Raw genomic sequence first — 18,664 nt, 5'->3', positions numbered from 1 at the left:
GGTTTAATTACAATTATTAGAAGCCTAACATTTTAGGTTGGAGAGGAACTCTGGCAATCTTATAAATGTCCCCACTTAAATACAGATGAGAAAAACTGAACTCAAGGAGCTTATGTGACTTGCCAAAGGTCACACAGCTAGTCAGTGGCAGAACGAGAATGCAAACCTAAGACCCTTGTGTCTCAGTCCAGTGCCCTTTCCTCTGCCCTATAAGGTCTCCCTAAGACATCAAAAATGATGAATAACAAGCCTTTTGGAAACAAACTGGCACTTAAGAGAACTTTCAGGCTGTGTGTTTAGGTATGTGTTATAGCAGTATAACTTAGAAACATTTTTACTGAACTTACACATAAAACTTTGAAAGTAGACTTTTCCTGTCCATCTTTGGTTCATGCACAGTAGCAGAATATAAAGTTGATTTTCATTAATGGTAATAATTATCATTATTTGAATCTTCACGAGATTCACTAATTTTAAAAAGGTAATACTCCTAAGCATTTCCTATTATAAAACATATGTTCACTATAGAAAAATATAAGAAAAAATAAACAGAAGATTGACCCATAATCCCAGGTCCCAGCTTACCTGTACATTTAAAGACTGAGCAGCAGCCTGTAAACTTGTTCCAGCGAGTTGGACCTATAAGTAATCAGGGGAAGTTCTAGCTTAATACTGTTGACATTCATCACAAGGGGTTGTCATCACTAAATAAAGTCTACTATGTGTCACCGAGCTAGAACTGAGAAGACAAAGAAGTTTGTCTTATGGAGTTAAAACTTTATGAACAAGCTCAGTCCCTTCTCAACCCACCCTATCCCACCCCTACTGGTCCCACAGAAAAATGCTGCTAATCTTTTTTTGAAGATGTTTTCCCACACTAAATGAACATTATCAGCCATGCCGCACTTGTACTGAATGCTCCTTATATAACATTCTGTTTGTATTCACAGAATGCTTAGATTCTAAAAATTTAATTAACCTTCCACATTGTGTTAAAGAACATACAAGCTATCGATATACATTATTTATTATTAGAAACAATCAGAACCATCTACTTATTTTAATTTCAAATATTCCATGTATACACCAGAGTAGAAATATATTTACACACCCACACAGCCAAGTCCTTAAAACATTTATAATCAAACTTAAAACTCTTAGCTGAAATAAGAAATCTATCCTATAAACCACACATAAAAGTCTGTCAAAACATTTAATACATTTCATACATTCAGAAAGTTCAAATCATGGTTATGTGAAAATAAGGATACACATGGAATTAAGACCATCATTTGGCAACTATGATAATAACTATGATTTAGGCAGAGTCATCAATGGATAACTAATGGGTGAGAAATCTGAGGAGTAACAGGATATTTACATGTTCTCAACTATGTCTCCAATGATACTTGATACTTACAAAGGGTAAAATAGTATCTTTTCAGTGGAGAAACCTGGCCGACAAATAATCAAGTGAACACAAACAAGAGTCAGCAGGAAGGAGACACAGGCCTTCTGCTATGATGCGCTGAGAGGAATACAGCATTGCTTATGCTGCATCCCTAACAAAAGTGTAGAATCTGAATCTAACCATGATGAAAATCAGACAAACCCAAACAGAAACACTTACAAAATAACTGGTGTACACTGTTCAAAACTGTCAATGTCCTGAAACAAAGAAAGACTGAGGAGGGAGAAAGAGAATATAAACTAGGCTAGAATAAATGGAAAACTAAACTAGAATGGTGGCAATGGGAATAAAAAGTAGGAAACAGGAAAGTCTCTGCAATGCACTACATAAGGATCTTGACTAGATTTAGATTAAAAAAAGAGAGTCATGCATTATTCCTGGGTTCAAATCTGGGCAACTGGAAAATGGTAGTACCACTAACAGGGACAGAGAAGATAATGAGTTCCATTTGTATATACCACATAGCATCAGGATGTCCTGAGATTAAATATAAATGTTGGTATGGAGCTCAGTGAAGAGTTAAGAGCTAAAATGAATTGACTACTATGTCCTTTATTTGAAACTGCTAGTCCTGTTAGTAGATGAGAGCCCTCAAACACACACAAAAAAAACAAAATCTGAAGACATATGTAGAACACATTTAAAATACAGTGTAATCACGAGAGGCCTATCTGAACAGATAATATGTTTAAGGCCTAAAGGCTAAGAAGTCAAAGAGCCCAAGGAAAGAGCTTTAGGTACAAAGATTTGAAGATAAAAATTTTATGTGATTTTTACTTATTATGTTTCAGGGTAAAAGTCTGTTGAGTTTCAGGGTAAAAGTCTGTCTGTTGAGGAACGGGATATTTATACAGTCTTGAAAGTACTGCCTCACAGAGTATTACCTACCAGGAGGCAAAAAGACATATTTACAGTGGACAAATCTTATAAACACTACCTTAATAAAACAATCAAACTTAACATCACAATAATGGGACAAAGCAATATGATATGGCTTCTGAATACACCGAGAGGGATTCAGCATCACTTCTGTTGTATTCCTTTCAAAAATGCATAACTTGAATTCAGCCGTTGAGGGAACAATCATATTCAAGTTAAAGGGGCATTCTATAAAACAGCTGGCCTCTGTTCTTCAAAAATGCCAATATCATGAAAGACAAAGACATGCTGAGGAATTGTTCTGGATTGAAGAAGACTTAACAGACATGACAGCTAAATGCAAAGTATGGACTGGATTGTGGGCAGGAAGTATATAAATATGGGCCAATATTGGAAAATGATATCATATCAATGTTAAATTTCTGGAATTTGAAATTTGCACTGTAGTTTTATAAGACAATGCTGTTTTTAGGAAAAACATGCTGAAGTATTTAGAAGTAAATGGTTATAATGTCTGCAACTTTCAAAGGAATTAGCAAAAAACAATTTTTTTTGGCTCGGTGCCATGGTGTACGCCTATAATCAGTTACATGGAAGGCACGAAGATCACTTGAGCTCAGGAGTTGAAGATCAACCAGGGAAACATAATAAGACCTCATCTCAAAAAAAAATTTGTATGTGTACATACATACATATACACATATGGTATAAAGCAAATATGGTAAAAATAGTAACAATTGGTGATTCTAGGTGAAGGGCTTTCAGATGAACACTGTTCTATTGTTGTAACTCTTACAGATTTGAAAGTTTTTTTTAAACAGGAAGTTAAAAATAAAAAGAAGAGAGCATTCCTTTACCAACTCCATTTAGCTAGTTTCTAACACCCCTCAAGGCTCAGCTCAAAAATCACCCTGAGAGAAATGTCTTAGATTGTACAGGGTAAGCTAATCATTTCTTCCTCAGTAGTCTCATACTTGACAATTTACTCATCTATGACTTTATTTAGCAAATAATTACTGAACACCTGTTGTATTATGGGGTTCTTTGGTAAATGCTGGGATACAGGTAAACAACAAAAGGTTTCCATTTTCATGGAACTTATAGTTAATGGGGCAACAGAGCTAAAGCCATCTATTTTGTGTATGTATATTATAATTATGGTAAGGAAAGGTTCAAGGTGCTAATTCTGTCAATAAGGGGGTTGGAAATAGAAGGCAAGTGTCACACTGTTAATTATGTAGCTAATCAGATGCAAGGACTTATGTCTTGATGGGAGATTCAATGGTGTCGCAATTTCAAATAAAATTCTTTGGTTTGCACTCCTTTGATCTGGGTGGTATTGAAGGGTCTATGATTTTGGTAATCAGTGGCTAGATCTAGAGGTCTTGGAGCTGGTACAGGGAGACTTGCAATCATCTTGGAATTTGGACCCAGAGGGGAGAAAACTGCACATCATCTGTGCACCCTCAGGGATTTTTTAATACATTTAGACCATCACATATTTAAGCCAGATAAAGATGCTTACTAGGTGCCAAATAATTGACTAAATTCTGTCAAAAATACTATTCCTCTTAGGAACCCAGAAAAATTACTGGAGGCTTGAGTATGTTCTTAGAAAAAAAATCAACATGAAAACATTTTTTTCTTCTAGGATATATTTAAAATATATTTTAAAATTCATTTTAGATGTTAATTCATCTTAATATTTTATCTGGAAGTTAATGTCAAAGTTTTTCCATTTCAAAGATATAAACGAAGCTATGTGCCTGAGCAAAAGTGTTCCATTAGGCCTCACTGTAACAGATGATAACTGCTGCCTACATGATATCCATTTGAGTCTGTGAACAAATAAATGGGATTTAGAACAGCTTCCAGGATTTTACCTGTTTTCAAAAGAATTTCTTTTATTGTTTAGGTGGTCTGATGACATATTTTGATGAAAAGACTTTAGTAAGATGTATATAATCAGTGCTCAGTAACTCAATATATTAATATGTAATCTGGGAGGTCTTATGTCCATATGGGTTTTTCACTGAATCACTACCACCACCATCATTAGGCACCATCACTAGCACCATTACTATCAACACATATAGACCACCAAAATATTGCTCTAATATATAATTGTGAACATAAGAGGTTGAGACACTCCGATAATCTAGCTCCCAACTATTTTCACTGTTTTCCATTTTCAACCAGCTTCCATATCCCAAAACTATTGAGTAGCCAGTGTTTGTTTTTTTAATTCCCGTTCCCTCTACATTATAGCTAAAACATGAATGAACAGAATTCATGGTCTGTTTTAGACCCAGGGAACAAATGTTGTGACATAGGGTAATAAAGTTGAGGCAGAGTCTTTTGAACCTCAAACTAGGGGGCGGGGATCACAGTCAAGCAAAAGCCTCTGAGTAGTTGCCCAAATCAACTGTCATGGTCTGGAACTGTTTTAGAGGACAGAAATGAGCGTGGAGCTCAGAGCCTTATACAGCAGGTCTCAGGCAATGGTAGCTACATCTTTTTGGATGATTTTGATAATTTGCTACCATCAGGGAGCCACCACAGATACCCACTTATAAAAACAATAACCCAGTTGTTACACACATTCCATTCACAACAAGGAATTCTTTTGTTTCCCACACACCTGTGGGGTCAATGACTATACATTCAACTAAACCATAGGATTTCATACTAACCAAATACAATGACACAATTACATATAATTAGCACTAGGCTTTAAATAAGTTAAAAGGTCCCACATTCTGAAATAACTTCCTCAGGCCCCAGTACTTTACGCCTCTATCTTTCACTCTCACTGATGGTTGAGCAGAACATTCCCACCTGATGGAGATGTCCAAGGAAAGCCTGCGCCTGGGCTGTTGAGATTGCTCCTCCTACAGGCACAGGCTGCTTCTGAAAGTCCAGACCATTGGTTTGTGTGCCTAGAAAGCAAGCAAAATAATTACAACTATTAAAAGAAGTAAATGAAATAAAGCACTAGATTTCAGTTACCAACATTCATCAGGCACCTATTTTGCATAAGTACTTTTCTAAGTACCTCCAAGAAGAAGGGATTCAAAAGAAAGGAAACAGTAAAATGGTTTATCTTCTAAAAGCAGGACTGCATGACAAGTACACAAACACTGATAAAGCTTAAGAAACAGAAACAAAAATATAAATAATAAATTACAATCATAAGATGGTATGTGAAAATTCAGATGTGAATGCAGCAACTGGAGCAACTAGCATAGGAACAGAGTTCAAAGACACCCTGAGGCTCTCTTCTATTTTTCAGCTTACTTGATATGTGGTTTAGACAGAAGAAATTCACTGGTGACTTTGCCAAGAGCAAGAAAGACTTATTATTAACTCTGAACACTTTAATGAATAGCAATCTGATGGCAAAAAGCAACCTTTTCCATGATAAGCATAAAGAAAACAATAGCTGTACTAATTCCTTTAATCCTAAACAATAGATTGCTGCATGTATCTCATTAGCAAGGGCCCTGCTGTAATTATATTTTTCAAAATGTTATGCGAGGCTGGGTGTAATGGCTTATGCCTGTAAACCCAGCACTTTGGGAGGCCAAGGTGGGTAGATGGCTTGAGCTCATGAGTTCGAGATCAGCCTGGGCAGCATGGTGAAACCTCGTCTCTATAAATAATCAGCCAGGTGTGTGGTGGTGTGCGCCTGAAGTCCCGGCTACTCCGCAGGCTGAGGGAGAATGGCTTGAGCCAAGGAGGTGGAGGTTGCAGTGAGCCGAGATCATGCCACTGCACTCCAGCCTGGGTAATAGAGCTAAAACTTGTCTCAAAAAAAAAAAAAAAAGAAAAGAAAAATGTTATGCGACTGCTTTTTAACCACTTCTGCTATGAACTGATATTAGAATAGGGCTAATTTATGGAAAGACATGCCACCCTAACACCCAGAAATATTTTCTAAGGGATTATAATACATTGTTTCCAAATTACTATATCCAGTTATTATTTTAAAAAGCCAGAACATCATGTACTGAATAAAATATAACAGACCACAGGAATCTGTAAGAATTGTCTAGACCACAGATACGGTTCTACACTTCCATTTCCTACCACTCAAACACCCCATTCTTCCCATCCTTACACCTACGTGTGCACACATATCCAAAGCAGACCAGTCAGAAGAGCACAAAGTCAGAACCTTACAGCAGTTTGTAAGACAGTGCTAACGTCTGCCAATATACACATCCTAATTTCTGGCGGATGTATTACTTAAGTAAGAATGAATAATTAGGTATAACACATGAACCAGAGCCATATTTGTTTCCTTGAGATAATTATAAAAGATATGTATAAATATTTCACTTCCTAAAAATCATAAAATCGCTTCTTATATTTTTCCTAAAGTCTTCCACAAATAGAAAACTATAGAACTACTTAGACATATACAGTTAGTAAAATTAAGAGTGCATGCTTATGTCAAGTAATTGAAAACCTGCATGAAAATAAAATGTAATTAGAATCACCTCCTTTATTTTTTCTTATTTTTTTCCACAACAACATTCTAGTCAAGTAAGTAGAGTCACTTCCATAAGCCACATGTAGAAGTTTCACTATTTTAAAGTCGTGCATTTTGTCATTAGTTGTTATCTCTATCCCTATGCAGGATATCAGTCCCTTTGTGGAGATTTTAAGATAGTACAGCATATTATTTTGTCAATCATACCTCAATAAAACTGGAGGAAAAAGAGACTGTTCACCATTAGAGAAACATGCTCAAGATATATTAAATAAATCAACAAGGCTAAAATAATATGAGATTTTGAAAAACCGAGACAAGCACTTAAAAGATTAACACATTACGGCCGGGCGCGGTGGCTCACGCTTGTAATCCCAGCACTTTGGGAGGCCGAGGCGGGCGGATCACGAGGTCAGGAGATCGAGACCACGGTGAAACCCCGTCTCTACTAAAAAATACAAAAAATTAGCCGGGCGCGGTGGCGGGCGCCTGTAGTCCCAGCTACTCGGAGGCTGAGGCAGGAGAATGGCGTGAACCCGGGAGGCGGAGCTTGCAGTGAGCCGAGATTGCGCCACTGCACTCCAGCCCGGGCGACAGAGCGAGACTCTGTCTCAAAAAAAAAAAACAAAAAAAAAACAAAACAAAAGATTAACACATTACTAATAAGAGGTCTTCCAGAACCAAATATTCCACTCTCATGGAGTTTGTGAAAATCTATATACTGGTTTCACTTTCAAGTTGCCATAAAAATGCTATCAAAGCTGCTTATAAGTCACAAAGCACTGAATAACACAGAGACACTGATGATGGTCTACTGGTAACAGTATTTAAGTGCCCTGGTTCTGCCTCTGGGGGAGGAGGAGCTGAAGGCATGGTCTCTGTATTGCAAAATGTTCTTACATTTTTAATATATTATGATATTTTGACATCATAAAAACCTTTCCGGCTGGGGAGAGACTGCCCCTCCCAGGTTTAGTCAATTCTTGGAGACAGCAAAGGGCCCAGCCAGGAGCATGTCTTTGATACACAAACTAACCAATCTAGAGCCATACTTCCTCAATCAGACTCTACAGGCAATATTCTGCCTTCATCCTAGGGCCAGGTACTGGGCAACTAGAGACGACCCCTAGGTGGTCCCAAAGCCCTCTAAAATTATTCAAATTAGCCAATCCTAAACTGTTTACTCTGTCCTGACTTTCCCACAGAAACCCCAACAAAAGTAGTGGCCTAGAGCCAGTGGGTGGCTTTCCCCTCTAATTCCAGCTACTCAGAGGCTGAGGCAGGAAGGATCCTTTGAGCCCAGGAGTTCGAGGCTGCAACCAGCTACGATCATGCCACTGCAAAAAGGTGATGGCCTAACTATTCCCCTTTAGAAACCCCAGTAAAGGTAGTGGCCTAAACCTTCCACTCACTCCTATATTCTGCCTCCTCACCACTCTGGTGTCTTCCCCATGTGACCCTGCATGGTGTGCTGTGCCTCCTGTCTCTAGGACCTGCGAGTATAATAAACTTTGTTTTCCTGAGCTTTTCTTATGTCACCTATTGTGGCCACACTGGACTAACCACCTCATAACAGAATACAAAACAGTATTCAAAGGTAGTAAGGTAAAACAGAATACTCTTAGATAACTACTCAGATAAATAGAGGAATTTAAGGTGCCAAGGCAGGTTAACCTCTTTTACTGTGGCAACTGAGGCTCCATTGGGAGGTGAGAAGTAGAAGAAAGTAGTTATTACATGAAAATCATTCTTGTAAAACATAAAGACCTAAATTGGACTAAAAGGAAAGGAGAGAGAAACAGATATACATACATACCCCAACTGGAAGTTAAGTATGAGCTAGAAATGTGGAGGTAGGTACACTGGGGGCCGAAACCAAATAGCACTTGGTCTTGTGTGCCTGGGAGAAAAGGAGCACCCTACATTAGGAGACATAATAGGAGCACCTAAATTAGGAGACATGAAGACATAGAGAAACAGAAGGAGCAGTTAGAAAAGGAGAAAAAAAACCCTTCAAGATTAGTGTGTTTACAGAAATCCTGAACAGATCAATAACGAGTAATTAAACAAAATCAGTAATAAAAAACTTAACCAAAAAATCCCTGGACCAGATAGATTCACAGCCAAATTTTACCAGCTATACAAGGAAGAGCTCGTACCAATTCTACTGAAACTATCCCCCAAAAATCAAGTAGGAGAAGCTCCTCCCTAACTTCTTCTATGAAAGCAGCATCATCTTGATACCTAAATCTGGCAATGATACAACAAAAAAAAGAAAACTAAAGGCCAACATCCCTGATGAACATAGATGCGAAAATCCTCAACAAAATATTAGTAATCCAAATCCAGCAGCACATCAAAAAGTCAATTCCCCATGATCAAGTGGGCTTTATTTCTGGGATGCAAGGGTGGTTCAACATATACAAATCAGTACGTGATTAACTACACAAACAGAATTAAAACAAAAACCGTATGATCATCACAACAGAACCAGAAAAAAGCATTCAATAAAATCTAACATCCCTTTATAATAAAAACTCCTAATAAACTAGGCATTGAAGGAACATACCTCAAAATAATAAGAGCCATCTATGATAAATTCATAGCCAATATCATACGGAACAGTCAAAAGTTGAAAGCATTTCCCCTAAGAACAAGGCAAAGATGTCCACTCTCACCACTGCTATTCAACATAGTACTGAAAGTCCTTGCCACAGCAATCAGGCAAGAGAAACAAACAGCATCTAAATAGGAAAAGTGCAAGTAAAATTATCTAAAGATTCTGCTCAAAGACTCCTAGACCTGATAAATCACTTCAGTGGACTCAGGATACGAAATCAATGTACAAAAATCAGTAGCATTCCAGGCCGGGCATGGTGGCTCATGCTTGTAATCCCAGCACTTTGGGAGGCCGAGGCGGGCGGATCACGAGGTCAGGAGATCGAGACCACGGTGAAACCCCGTCTCTACTAAAAATACAAAAAAATTAGCCGGGCGTGGTGGCGGGCGCCTGTAGTCCCAGCTACTCAGAGAGGCTGAGGCAGGAGAATGGCGTGAACCTGGGAGGCGGAGCTTGCAGTGAGCCGAGATTGCGCCACTGCACTCCAGCCTGGGCGACAGAACGAGACTCCATCTCAAAAAAAAAAAAAAAAAAAATCAGTAGCATTCCTATACATCAATAACGTTCAAGTTGAAAACCAAATCAAGAATACAATCCCATTTACAGTAGCCACAAAATAAAATAAAATAAAATAAAATAAAATAAAAAACAGCTAGGAATACATCTAACCAAGGTGGTGAAAGATATCTATGAGAACTACAAAACACTGTTAAAAGAAATCACAGACGACACAAACAAATAGAAAATAATTCCATGTGTGAGGGTTGGAAAAATCAATACCTTTAAAATGTCTATACTGCCTAAAGCAATCTACAGATTCAACACCAGTCTTATCAAATTGCCAACATCAGTTTTTTTTACATAATTAGAAAAAAACTATTCTAAAATTCACATAGAACCAAAAAGAGCCTGAATAGCCAAGGCAATCCTAAGCAAAAAAGAATAAAGCCAGAAGCATCACATAACCTGACTTCAAGCTATACCACAAGGCTACTGTAATGAAACAGCATGGTACTGGTACAAAAATAGATACACAGACCAATATAACAGAGTAGAGACCTCTAAAATAAAGCCCCACACCCACACCCAACTGATCTTTGACACAGTCAACAAAAATAAACAATGGGGAATAGGAACCCTACAACGGTGCTGGGAAAACTGGCTGACCATATGCAGAAGAATGAAACTGGACCCCTATGTCTCACTATATACAAAAATTAACTCAAGATGGATTAAATACTTCCATGTAAGACCTCAAACTGTAAAAACCCTAGAAGAAAACCTAGGAGATACTCTTGTAAACATTGGCCTAAGCAAAGAATTTATGACTAAGTACTCAAAAGCAAATGCAACAAAAATAAAAACAGACAATTGGGATTTAATTAAACTAAAGAGACAGGACTGAGGAGATAGGTACACTGAGGGCCAAAACCAACTATCAAAAGAAACTATCAACAGAATAAACAACCTACAGAATAGGAGAAAATATTAGCAAACTGTGCATCCAAAAAAGGACTAATATCCAAAATCTATAAGGAACTTAAATCAACAAGAAAAAAAACTTCATTAAAAAGCAGGCAAAGACAGACACGTCTCGAAGACATACAAGCAGTCAACAAACATGAAAAAATGCTCAACATCACTAATCATCAGAAATGCAAATCAAAATAACAATGAGATACCATCTCACACTAGGCAGACTATTATTAAAAAGTAAAAAAAAACAAAAACAAAAACCAAAAACCAAAAAACAAAAAAACCCCACAAATGTTGGCAAAGCTGAAAAAAAACCACGTACACACTGTTGGTAGGAATGCAAATTAGTTCAGTCCCTGTGGAAAGCAGTTTGGCAATTTCTCAATGAACTAAAAACAGAATTACCATTCGACCTAGCAATCCCATTACAGGATATATACCCAAAGAAAAATAAATTGTTCTACCCAAAAGACACCTGCATTTGCATGTTTATCACAGCACTATTCACAACAGCAGAGACATGGAATCAACCTAGGTGCCCAGAACAGTGGATTAGATAAGGAAAATATGGTACATATGCACCGTGGAATACTATGCAGCCATAAACAGAACAAAATCCATGCAGTAATACGGATGCAGCTGGAGGCCATTTTCCTAAGTGAATTAACACAAGAACAGAAAATCAAATACCACATATTCTCACATTTAAGTGGGAGTTAAACACATAAGACACAAAGATGGAAACAGACACTAGGGATTCCAAAAAGGGGACGGGAAGGAGAAGGCAAGGGCTGAAAAACTACCTACAGGTACTAGGTTTGCTACTTGGGTGACAGAATCATTAGAATCCCAAACCTCAGCATCAGGCGATATACCCAAGTAACAAACCTGTGCGTTTACCCTCTGCATCTAAAACTATGCATTTACCCCCTACATCTAAAACAAAAATAGTTTTTTTAAAAAAAGACTAGTGTGCTTCAGGAGCCAGGGACGAGAAAGCTACAAGGATGGAGTGGTTTAATACCATTAAATGGTACAGAGAAGATAAGGATAAGAGCACTGAGAAATAAATAAATCCAAAGAAAATAGAGGGAAAGGTAAAAATAAAGGTAAGACCAATAATGAATACCATTAAAAAAAACTTCCACATAATAGAAACACCAACTTGGTTCTTTCAAAAGAATCTTGTCACTTTGTAGCTTATAAACCTCTGGTAAGATGGAACAAGAAAATAAGAGAGAAAGAGCAAACAAACAATTTAAGTGTAACAAAAAAGGCATATCAAAAACTGCTGCAGGTCAGGTGCAGTAGCTCAAGCCTGTATCCCAGCACTCTAGAGAGGCTGAAGCAGAAGAATTACTTGAGGCCAGGAGTTCAAGACCAGCCCGAGCAGCACAGTCAGAACCTGTCTCAAAAAAAAAAAAAAAAAAAAAAAAAAATGCTGCAGATAATAAAAAGATTAAGAATATATTGTGAAGCATTGTCAGTACAATTAAAACTTAAAAATGAATAACTCTATAGAAAATATAACTTATCAAGACTGACTCAAGAAGAAATAGAAAATCCGTAGAGTCCCACAGCATTTAAGGAAATTGGATTAGTAGGTAAGTAAAAATCTTCCCAAGAAGAGAATAAAAAGCCTTGTTGATTTTACCCAAGTGCTTCCAAAAATTCAAGGAACAAATAATTCCAATCCTCCACAAACGTTTCCAGAGAACAACAAAACCAGAAACACTTCTAACTCATTTTATGAGACCAGCATAACCTTGATACCATAACCTGATAAAGTGTGAAAAATATAAATACAAGCCAGTTCCATTCATAAACATATATGAAAAAATACTAAACAATAATAGCAAACCTAATCTATTAATATAAAATATTATGGCTAAGGTAGATCTAGGGAGTCTGAGGCAGGAGAATCACTTGAACCTGGGAAGCAGAGGTTGCAGTGAGCCGAGATCGCGCCATTGCACTCCTGCCTGGGCAACAAGAGCGAAACTCCTTCTCAAAAAAAAAAAAAAAAAAGATCAATTAGACCAGATGCAGTGGCTCATGCCTGTAATCCCAGCACTTTGGAAGGTCGAGACAGGCAGATCGCGAGGTCAAGAGATCAAGACCATCCTGGCCAACATGGTGAAACCCCATCTCTACTAAAAATACAAAAATTAGCTGGGTGTAGTGATGCGCGCCTGTAGTCCCAGCTATTCAGGAGGCTGAGGCAGGGGGATTGCTTGAACCCAGGAAGCGGAGGTTGCAATGAGCCGAGATAGCGCCATTGCACTCTAGCCTGAAGACAGAGTGAGACTCCATCTCAAAAAAAGAAAAAAAAAATCAATTAATAAGATTCACCAAGTTCAAGAAAGGGCAGGGGGGAATCACACAGAAATCTCAAAAGATGCATAAAACTCTTAGACAAATTCAGTATCCACTTATGGTAAAAAATTCTTGGCATAAGGACTGGGTGTGCTGGCTCACGCCTGTAATCCTAGCATTTTGGGAGGCTGAGACAGGTGGATTATTTGAGCTCTGGAGTTTGAGACGAGCCTGGGCAACATGATGAAACCCCAACTCTACCAAAAATACCAAAATCAGCCAGGCGTGGTGGTGCACACCTGTAGTCCCAGCAACTTGGACTGAGGGGGGAAGGACTGCTTGAACCCAGAAGGTTGAGGCCACAGTGAGCCCACGTGACGCCACTACACTCCTGCCTGGGGAACAAAGTGAGACCCTGTCTCAAAAAGAAGCGGTGGGTGGGGGGGATGAGGCGTTGGGGGCGGGGAATCTTGGCATAGGAATACAAGTTTCTCTAACTTGATAAAGAATAAGCATTAAAATAAATAAATAAACATCATAGTTTATGGTGAAAAATTAAAAGCATTTCCTTTTAAGATTAAGAAGATAAGGGGGCCAGTTACTGTTACAGTAGGTAGACAGGCATGAGCAGGGCAGAGGGCTCTTCCCTTGCCCACTAGGAATGTCGGGTGATGGTCTGGCAGTTTTCATATTGCCTCTCTAAGTGATAAATTGGCAGCCGGCTTCAGGGAGAGGCCATTTCCTAATGGTCCACACCTGTTGCGCTAAAGTGTTAATTGAAGGCAGGCACCAGGGAGAAGTAATTTCTTGAGCATGTGCATTAAGAGACAAAATGGCGGAGTATGACCTTCTGGGGGCACACCACCAGAAAAGGGAAGAAAGCCTCAGATGGGCATGCCTAAAACTTCCTAAACACACTGCGCATGCTCACCTTCCAAGGGTAAGGTGGGCACTACACATGTGCGCAGCCCACCTCAAGGGAAGAATCATGGGAAAGGGGCCAGCCTATAAAGTCCCAGGATCAAGGTTAAACACTGCACTTGACCTTGATGCCTGCTTGGGACTCTTCTAAGTGTACTTTCCTTTCTTTCCTGTTCTAAAGCCTTTATAAGTAAACTTCCACTCATGCTCTGAAACTTGCCTTGGTCTCTTCTGCTGCCTTATGCCCCTCAGTCGAATTCTTTCCTCTGAGGAGGCAAGAAATGAAGTTGCTGCAGACCCGTATATATTTGCCGCCAGTGACTCAAATATCTTCTACCGGTAACACATTTGATGCTGTGAAACTTGGATATTTGCCACTGGTAACACTACTACTACTTCTATCATACTCCAAGGCCTATCCAGCAAAACAAGACAAAAAAGAAAACATCTGAGTTGGAAAAAACAAAATAAAACCCTTTGCAGGTGATTTGTGTGTACAGAATATTCTAAGGAATCTAATAATTCATTATTAGAATAAGAGAGTTTAATGAGGATGCAGCACACAAAATCTACTTTAAAATTGCCTTTGTGGCCGGGCAGGGTGGCTCACGCCTGTAATCCCAGCAGGCGTGAGCCAGGGGGCAGATCCCTTGAGCCCAGGAGTTAGAGATCAGCCTGGGCAACATGGTGAAACCCTGCCTCTACAAGAAAAAAAAAAAAACTAAAGAAAAATTAGCTAGGCATGGTGGGACGCGCCTATAGTCCCAGCTACTTAGGAGGCTGAGGTGGGAGGATCACCTAAGCTGAGGGAAGTCGAGGCTGCAGTGAGCCGTGATCCTGCCACTGCACTCCAGTGTGGGCAACAAAGTGAGACCCTGTCTCAAAAAATAATAATAATAAAATTGTCTTTGCATATTCCAAATGAAAACAATTTTTAAAGATTTTATTTATAAACACTTAAGATACAAAGTCCTGAAAATAAATCTATCAAAATACAGCAAGTTCCATAGGCAGAAAATTATAAAACTTTATTTAAAAACAAAGACATGGCTGGGCATGGAGGCTCGCACTTATAATCCCAGAGATTTGAGAGATGGGAGGATCGCTTAAGGCCAGGAGTTTGACACCAGTTTGAGCAACACAGTGAAAAAAAATGGTAATTAAAAGTGTGCACTTATTATAGTATGCCAGTTGTATAGACAGATGCCAGCTCAATATTGTAAAAATGTCAGTTCTCCCCAAACTGACCTATGGATTCAAAGTAAATTCATATCAAAATCTCAATAAATTATTTTCTCTCTTTGTCTTTTTTTTGGAGCGGAGGGGTAGAACTTAACAAGTTGATTCTAAAATTTACATAGAATGGCATGGGGCCAAGATGTTCTTTAAAACATGGAGACGTGGATTATCAAGACATTAACATTTACAGAGCAATAATCATTGGGGCAGTGTGGTATTAGCATACGGATCAACACATATACCAGTGCAGAGTCTAGAGACAGAGGTACACACACCTATGAACACTTGAAACATGACAGAGGTGAGGAAGGGATGAAACATGACAGATCAATGAGGAAAGGGTGGAGTTTTTAATAAAGGGGTAGCTGGGTATCTATTTAAAAAAAAAAAACAAAAAACTAGACACATTACACTACACTAAAAAAAAAAAAAAGAAAAAAGAAAATTTCAGAAGGATTAAAAGCCAAAATGTGAAATGCAAAACTATAACATTCTTAGAAGATAACATAAAAGAGTATCATTCTAACCTTGGGAAAGTGAAGAATTTCTTTATCAAGAACCAAAAGATGAAAACACATAAATTTAACTACTTTAAAATTAAAAGCTCATCAAAGGGCTACATAAAGTGAATTGAAAAAAGAAAATATTTACAATCCATACAAACGACAAAGGATTAGTATTCAGAATACACAAAGAACTCCTGAGTCAATAAGAAAAAGCCAACCCAACAGAAAAAATAGGCAAGATAAATGAATAGGAATTTAACAAAGGAAGAAACACAGATGGCCCATAAACACAGGAAAAGATGTTCAATCTGCTTGGAAACTATGGAAATGCAAATTAAAACCCCAATGAGATACCATTTTACACCTGATAACTTGGCTAAAATTGCGAAGTTGGTTAATCCCAGTTGCTATTAGTAGCAGTATAAACCAGTAAAAATGCTTTGGAAAACTGGCTGGCAGTACTAAGTAACATTAGAACAAGTTCAGCAATAACACTATTAAGAAAATACTCTGGGTACTCACGCCTGTAATCCCAGCACTTTGGGAGGCCGAGACGGGCAGATCACCTGAGGTCAGGAGTTCGAGACCAGCCTGGCCAACATGGTGAAACCCTGTCTATACTAAAAATATAAAAATCAGCCAAGCGTGGTGGAGGGTGCCTGTAATCCCGGCTACTAGGGAGGCTGAGGCAGGAGAATTGCTTGAACCCGGGAGGCCGAGGTTGCAGTGAGCTGAGATTGCGCCACTGCACTCTAGCCTGGGTGACAGAGTGAGACTCTGTCAAATAAATAAATAAATAAATAAAAATAAAGAAAATACTCTGGGGAATTTTTCACATATATGTATCAAGAGTTAAGTACAAAGTCATTTATAGCCATATTATTTCTAATAGCAAAAGCCTAGAAATAACCCAAATGTCCATCAATAATGGAATAAACAAACATTCTAATGTAGTCACACAATGGGATACTATATCCAGTGAAAATGAATTATAGGTATATGTACTAACATGGATGAATCTCAAACACATAATGTTGAGCAAAAGAAATCAGTAATAAAATATCCATGGTACAGTATAATTCAATTTCATTATGGAAACAGGCAAATCTAAGTAATATGTTATTTGAGGATAAATATGTAGATGGAAAAATATTTTGAGTGAAAAGCAATGTCACCATTAATGCTAACTTCGGGATAGTGGTTATTTTTGTGGTAGAAGAATGGAATATGTTCAGGGTGGGCCTACAGAAGCCTTCTGAGGAATGGTAACATTCTACTTTATGGCCACAGTGGTAGATATGAGTACTTAAAACACTACATTCATGTTTACATACAAGTTTTTACAATTACTTTTGCATAAAATCGTAAAAGAATCAACAATAAAAAAAAGTGCAACAAAATTCTGGGTACACATCCATATTGCAAGGAATAAAGGCAAAAGCAGGTAATAATGAAGCCAAGGTGGTGAGTGAGGATCGTTTCTTTCATAAGTCAGGTACTGGTGGGACAGTGTGAGGATGATAATTCAAAGGGGCAGATAGGGTGGAAGCAAAGACTTGAGGTTGATAAAACCTGAGGAAACTTAAAAGACTGAAAGAGTCTGTGAAGGGTTATGCTGAAAAGGTTAAGAACAATAGCAGGTTAAAAGATAGGGCAGAAACCTGAAGGGTACGAGAAGACAATTCAAATAATGGAGGCGGTGGGGGTAAAGAGAGATATTTCTTTGTTAAATGCAAAAAAAAGGAGAAGGTAGGTAAAAACAGAAAAATGTAAAGTATTGAAGAGGGAGGTGGTGAGGCTCAAATTAGACAGCTACAATTTTTTCAGTAATCAACGGCAGATATTTTCAGAAAACGAAAGAGCAAAACAGAAATAGAGAAGATTGGAAATATGCAATGAAAAAATGTGACAGGGAATAAATTAGAGGTGAATCCAGGGTTAGCACCAGTGACAGTGAAGACCCAGCTGAGAGATGGTTGGATTTATATTAAGTTCAAGCATTGGAGAGTCCTCATCTCCAAGAAAGTTCTGTTTCTCTCTTCATAGCCAGCAGTCAAGGATCAAATAGGCAAAGGTTTCTTCCCTTCATGAACAGTTGATATTACTCAGCTTTGCACAGGATTCAGGCATTTAAATATCTTTCAGCGCTCGGCTCAAATGCTATTTTCTTTCATGTTTCCCATCTCTCTAACCCAAAAGCAATAATCTATACCTTCTTACTATGAAAACACATTTGGTACTTCCTCAACATTTTGTGGGAGTGAGGGAAGAAATAAAATTGAGCTAAAGTACACATGACACAGATGAATATGAATCTCAAGCCCACTATACTAAGCAAAAGCAGCCAGATTCAAAGGGTACATCCACATGATTCTATTTATTTCATATTTTGGAAATGGTAGAGCTGAAAGGGACATTAAAAAGAACTAATCAAGCTCCTTGTTTTATAAGTAAGAAATTTCTTCTAATATACATAAATACTTCCACTGAAATAACTAAGCTGGATAGTAATCGAGCTCAGACTGAAATTCCAAGCCTTCCACCGATCTGTCTAGCACCCCTGCCCCAACTCTCTCCCAACTGCCCTTTCTACTAAACCATCCAATGATGAAGGACTCCAATTCAATGCTCATTCACAAATATTAGCTAAGTGACAAATCAGTAATTGAGGCCATGATCAGGCTCATACGGGTTGACGTAAGATGACAAAGTAGTAGAATTCTGGGCCTTTGCTATCTATC

General features: G+C 38.2%; 1 protein-coding gene across 9 annotated transcripts in view; it reads right to left on the bottom strand.

The window, feature by feature from the left end:
- POU2F1 (POU class 2 homeobox 1) overlaps positions 1-18,664 on the bottom strand; it is a 210,888-nt gene that overhangs the window by 56,259 nt on the left and 135,965 nt on the right. For all 9 annotated transcript variants that reach the window (XM_063625101.1, XM_063625108.1, XM_063625107.1 and 6 more), the window contains 2 exons: positions 5,189-5,289; positions 586-639 (listed from right to left, as the gene is read on the bottom strand). In XM_063625101.1, coding sequence (XP_063481171.1) covers positions 586-639; positions 5,189-5,289 — 155 coding nt within the window. The remainder of the gene's footprint in view (positions 1-585; positions 640-5,188; positions 5,290-18,664) is intronic.

The sequence above is a fragment of the Symphalangus syndactylus genome, chromosome 12 (assembly GCF_028878055.3).
Source record: "Symphalangus syndactylus isolate Jambi chromosome 12, NHGRI_mSymSyn1-v2.1_pri, whole genome shotgun sequence".
NCBI classification, from domain to species: Eukaryota; Metazoa; Chordata; class Mammalia; order Primates; family Hylobatidae; genus Symphalangus; species Symphalangus syndactylus.
This window is presented reverse-complemented; position numbering and strand designations above follow the sequence as displayed.